A 6,021-nucleotide genomic window follows, 5' to 3' on the forward strand; every position below is an offset into this window, starting at 1 on the left:
GTCATAATGTTATGCCTGAACGCTGTACGCCACAGCAGCACAATAAAAGCGCTATATGAATAACCCATGCAAATAACGTTGTAAAAAGCTTGTCCTAGCTAAGGTTTTATGTGTGTAAGCTGTAAACCCATATGATGGAACACTCACTATTTGACTCCATAAAGATCGGTCAGTCAAAGGATACATATTGCCAAACGACCATAAATTCTCAGAAGCTAGTTTAGACAGGTAGTTTTTATATTGGATTTATCGCTGGGTCAAGGAGCTGTTTCATATTTGCTTTTCCTAACGGGGAAATAAATTATCACTCTACCGTACAAAATGCCCATAAATCATTTGCAGGTATTAACAGAAGTGGTGATCAAAACATCGAACCAATGACCAAGTGATTTCTCGCTTATCCTTTTTCTATTAGAATATAATGGAGCTATTATCAGTACTGCTATAGATAGATAGATAGATAGATAGATAGATAGATAGATAGATAGATAGATAGATTGATAGATAGATAGATAGATACTTTATTTATCCCGAGGGATAAACAAACATCCATATGATAAATATGCAAAATCTCAGGGATCCTCATTGAGACTTAGACATCTCAAAATTTTATTTAATCATGATCTGTAAATTGCTTGTTTGACACAAAACAAAAAGTTGCTCTTATGTGAGGTCATTGGTAAGTAAGTAAGTAAGGTTTGAAACAAACAAGTGTTATTATTGTTTTTTATTCAAAAAGTAACCATATAAACCTTAATCATGCCTTGGGATTATTGCTGCAAATATTAGTTTAACCCTCAGTATTAGCAACCATTTACGCATGGATTATTTGTATGGTGCACAATCATTATGTTCATAGTGATACATATTGTACCTTATATAAGCATGATTGGGTCATCAGCACAGACTGATTATCACTAACTAGGAAACAGACAGGTCCTAGAAACACTTAAAAAGGTGTGCATTTGCACTGCTTCAAAGGTGTGAGTAAAAAACAATTTGGCAAATGGAAAAAAAAAGATGACTGAATCATAGAAACAACACAACTTCAAACGTGAAGATGAGCATCATCATATGGACTGAATGTGAGACTGACGCATGTTAAAGACTGAACATCCCAGACATCCTGTTATTCAGATGAGTGACGCTGATCCAGTTGTTTTCTACAGGCCCTTTTTAGGCCTCTGGCTCTTCTTCGTCAGCATGGAGGTGGCCTGCTGTGGTTGCCACGGCAACGCTATCTGGGGCCTCATTGGCCTGAGGAGAGCTCCTCCTAGTGGACAAAGAGAAGGTTGACGTTACAGTCCCCCCCCTCTAAACTGGGCATGATGAAATATAGCACGGCATTAAAAACTTAAAGACTCACTTCATCTCGGTCTCCTGTGCTTTCACAGTTTTGTATTTTTGTTTCTTCGCCGAGTGAGCAATGAACCACACTACCAGGATGATCAGCACACACCCGAGCAGTGCTCCGATCACTGCACCAGCAATAACTCCATCTCCCACTTCTATAAAAATATAAAATCCATGCATTAAGCCTTGTTGTTTTTAGCATTTTGCTCAGTGTACACTTTTGTGGTTATGAAAATGTGAACACACCAGGACTCAGCTCAGTGGTGCAAGTTGCAAATCCCAGTGCATTGGAAGCCTTGCACTGGTACTCTCCGAACTCAAACTGAGAAATGTTTCTGATTACCAGTATTCCATTTGTGTTCCCTGAGGAGACAGAGTGCACACATAATCATAAAAGGGCGAGCGTGGCTAAGGCGTATGCAGGACTCACTCACTCACCTACTCCCTGTCTCCTTGTCTTAGTCTGATCCAGTCTGGTCCAGGTGTACGTCGGGTTGGGGCTGCCACGCTCACTGTGGCAGGTCAGAGTAACCAGGTGACCTGATTCTATATCACCGTGGACGGCGCAGTAAGGAGTAGAGGGCTTCTCTGACGGACCACAAGAGTGATGCAGGGGTTTATTCATATGCTTTACATTTAGTCTAGTAAATCTGCATCGACATCAAGCCGATCAAGAAAACACTGACACTTTACAAGAGCTTCATACTAAATAGGTCAGCGTCCCTGAGAGTTGCATGCTTTCAAAGACTATGCAGTACACCTATGAGTCATATGCAAATACAATTAGTCATCATCTTGACATTCTGATTGACCCCTTGACAAACTGTTACACAAACGTGAAGTTTTGCCTTCTCTCTCTCTCTCATGGACAACTTGTCAACATCTGAAAAGATCCCAGGTAAAATGTCAAGCCGTCTGTGTGTTTTTGTGAGTCTTAATGTCAAAATTAGCCAAGGCTGTATAAAGACATATAGTGGAGTAAAAAGTATATTTCCTTCTTTTGCAGTTTAAAGTAGGATAAAACAGAAATATGCTTCTTCTAAATGTTCTTTGCACCACTACTTTACAGCAAATACACTACACTGAGAATGTATGGATGGATTCCTGTCTGAGGCGCTTTGTGGTCCTGCGTATGCTTTCTTTTCTGATGCTCTCTCCAGGTGCCATCAATAATTGGCTCCCTCCACAGCACCTCACTGGCTAATCTGAGTGAGCGATGCTTCCAAAAGAGCAGGTCTCAAGAATATGAGTGTGTGCGCTTCTGTCACTGTACTGGTGCTCCAGAGACACTTGTTGGAGAATATAGGAAGTAAATAGTGAGAGGGTAAGGACTTCAACTCGCCAAACCCTTGAGAACTCACTGGTAGATAAGCTTGTTATGTCTTATCTTAGATTTTTTTATTTTCAGAGATTAGTTAGGCCCTGTTCTGTTTTTGCTTATTCAAAATAAATATCACATATCACACCAATCAGAGAAAATACATCTGAGGAGAACTTTCAACAAAGGCAATTAACTGATTTGAATTTGTTGAAATAGCAAATTCGCGCTTATTATTAATCAAACAAAATGTCAAATGTGGCTCTCCCTTAGTCACCGTGGCTGGGTAAACGTTGGGTGTGGCCTTACAGCTCTGCTCCTGAGCTGAGATTGAATCCTTACTGTATCTTTCACGGAGCCTGCCTTCTGAACTACCCATCATAAGATGCTGATCATACTGCAGTGGGTAAAGTTTAAATATGTGCTTGTAATTTAAGAAGGATTGTTCAATCGGTGTAAAACCACAAGTGATGATAAAAAAAATAAAATAAATCATGCTTGCTACCACGTCAGTCACAAACTGTCCCTCAGGTCCTTTCCGCAAAGGCAGAAAGATGTAAGAAGTACAAGATGTACTGTTAGCACGCACCAGATGCTGATATATATTCTGTATGCAGTACAAGGATGCAGTCACAGTCCTTCTCTAATTTCCAACGCTGACAATGAGGAGACTGCTGCGGTAACCATGGAAACTACTGAGGATACTGAGGCCTGCAAGGTTGTCCTGGTAACTCGCTGAATGAGAGGATTCGAACTGAATGTAATTCCCTATTCACACTATTCAAGGCCACTGTTATAATAGGTTTGTTAATGTTACGACGCTGATAATAGATCTCACATGTGGAAAGATTTTTTTATTGAAATGGCAATTTAAGATAAAAGGAAAATGCCACTTGTTTTCGGTTCTCAGACACCGGAAACTTTGAATACGTGTGTCACAATAGCTGTTTAATAGCACCAGCAGCTCGTTCTACACCACAGTGATAGCCGAGCACAAAAGGAACACTGTTTTTATTTTATAATGTAAAATAAAGGATTGGCTACTGTCGCCATGATACAAGTATTCAGCCAGTACTGCATATGGGTGTGGACGAGTAGCATGATATCTCTTACACTCCCTGTTTGCTCAGTCTGAGCACGGTGAGAATGGGCACAAATCCTGACCGGAAAAGCAGTAGAAGTAGTTTCTCTCATTATTAAACACACAAATTGGTTTAACATGTGCAAGACTGTACGAAGTGTTTAAGTTCACGACAAAGATGATCAAAAAGTAACCAACACTATATCATCTGAGGTTAATTCAACTCACCCAGGACATGAACAAAGATGTCGGCCTCAGACTGCCCCTGCACGTCAGGAAAGTTGTGAACCTCACAAGAGTATACTCCCGCATCCGATGGCTGCATGTTGCTTATCGTCATTGAGGCGTTTTTGGTGGAGCCAGGAGAAGAGGGAGGCTGAATCCTGTGCTGGTAGGAATCTGAAATGACGACCCTTCCTGACTGATAGTAATAGATCTGGAAGCAAATGGCAACAAATCAGGTGGATCCAATGACACTGATGAATCTATACCCCAGTGAAAACCTCACTGTCCTAAAGCTAGTTTGTGTGAAAGGTCAAAGCATATGGAGGAATGATCACCCTGGTTCCCACTCAATAATGTACAGTGGTGTGAGTTCACACAAAGGTATGATGTTGTCTCATCGTGTATGCATTTTTAAAAGTCATCTAGTTGTATAAAACTCTGCAAATTAGCATTCCCAGGAAGGAGATTTGTCACGTCTCCGTCTAAGTGACCAGCTTTGTTGTCCCAGCGAGGTGTGTCTTCCAACGGTCAGCCACCAAAACGCGGCAAAGGACTAACCAAACGTTCAATATGTACATACCTTGCCTGAAGAGATTCCAACCAGTTTAACGCAGAATGAAAAGTTGCGTTTCAATAATTAAAATCAGTGATTTTGATCTGCTCTCGGAAAAATAACTTGTTGTTGTGTTTCTGCAGTATCAGTGAAAGTTGCACTAACAAAACAAACACTGTGGACTTTTAGATGTTAGCGAAACACGCGAGAAAAAGTTATAAAACTGTGTTCAATAGATTTAATCGAAAGGAAGGAAGGAACTTGAAGCTGATGGAATTTGACAAAATCACTGCTGTTTAGGCACATATGAGCACATAAAGCCTGCTCTGGTGCGCTAGCAACGTGGACATCTACCTGAACTGGATTTATGGAGGACGAAGAAACAAAATCCCACTGGATGGTAAGGCCGCTAGTTGAGGCCTCAGTAGAATCGTACATACACTGGAGCAGGATACTTTCACCCGCCGTGACATTGACATATTTCTTGGGGGTCGTGACTGTGATCAGTTCGACACATCCTAAAAAAAAAACAACGCAAGTTTGCATGCAATTCAAACACACTTTGTAGGAAAGATAAATCGAAATCATATAATAACACAGAGGAACAAGAAGAGCGACGTTACCTATTATGCTTAGAAGCACCAACAAGGGTAGATTTGAGCACATCTTCGCAACTACAGAGCCTCTTCAGAACTGAGCTTTCCACTTTGCAGTCCCGCCACTGAGAGATGATAAATGCATTACAGTCTTGCAGGCAAGGTTACAGTATTCTTGGTAATGGACTGACTGATACTGAGCATGTTTGCATATCCATGTTTGCCAGACTGGGTGTGTACACTGGGTGGGTAGACTGTTGATTTAGTTGTTAACAGTTTTTCACAGGGGCACATGAAAATGAAAAATCATGACAAAAACAGAAAAAAACATCTGTTAACAGCAGAAAATGGAGTTAGAGTGAGTTCAGTGTATTGTGTGGGTGTGTGATTTAGATGGTTGACTGTACATGGCAGGTTAGGACCACCCTGTGTTGTGACACTGATGGTTAATTCATTTTTCAGTGCTTTGGCAGTAGTTTCACTGCAGCTCATCCTCCTTGTCTTGTAAGTCATTCTGGGTCAGGGCTTCTGGCGAAGGAATTAATGTAATTTAATCTCCACCTGGCCTTTATCGCTCGCCTCAAGGAAGTGTAAGCCAAAGCCCTGCAACATGTTGCTTATCATAGGGGAGTTCACTCCCTGGTGCTGCCGCTTGCTTAATAAACCCAGTTTCACCTTTGTCGTTTTCACTCACACCCCGCACGGCACAATGCTGATGGAGAGAGACAGTGAATCACACATGATTAATTGTCTATAATTACCAGAAGCTGACATAAGTGATTAACGGTGTGGAAAATGTTGATCAGGGGTGACTGGAGGGGTGAAAGGAGGCGGTGGGATCATGTGGGAAGTGGAGGCAGGCGTGTAGAGCTCATTATCCAGAAGACACGTGTGA

The 6,021-nt window shown here is 41.3% G+C and overlaps 1 protein-coding gene across 1 annotated transcript; it reads right to left on the reverse strand.

Annotated features, from left to right (window-relative positions):
* Window positions 1-1,176: 1,176 nt before the first annotated feature.
* Window positions 1,177-5,499, reverse strand: LOC311502225 (V-set and immunoglobulin domain-containing protein 1-like; the record flags this gene model as incomplete). Its single annotated transcript, XM_084564351.1, has 7 exons — window positions 5,154-5,499; window positions 4,885-5,048; window positions 3,981-4,188; window positions 1,792-1,941; window positions 1,600-1,716; window positions 1,367-1,508; window positions 1,177-1,273 (listed from the first exon to the last, which is right to left on the reverse strand). Exons 1-7 carry the CDS (start codon window positions 5,194-5,196, stop codon window positions 1,177-1,179), a joined length of 921 nt encoding a protein of 306 aa, XP_084420477.1. The 5' UTR covers window positions 5,197-5,499.
* Between the last annotated feature and the right edge of the window lie 522 nt (window positions 5,500-6,021).

The sequence above is a fragment of the Chelon labrosus genome, assembly GCF_963514085.1.
Source record: "Chelon labrosus genome assembly, chromosome: 17".
NCBI lineage: Eukaryota > Metazoa > Chordata > Actinopteri > Mugiliformes > Mugilidae > Chelon > Chelon labrosus.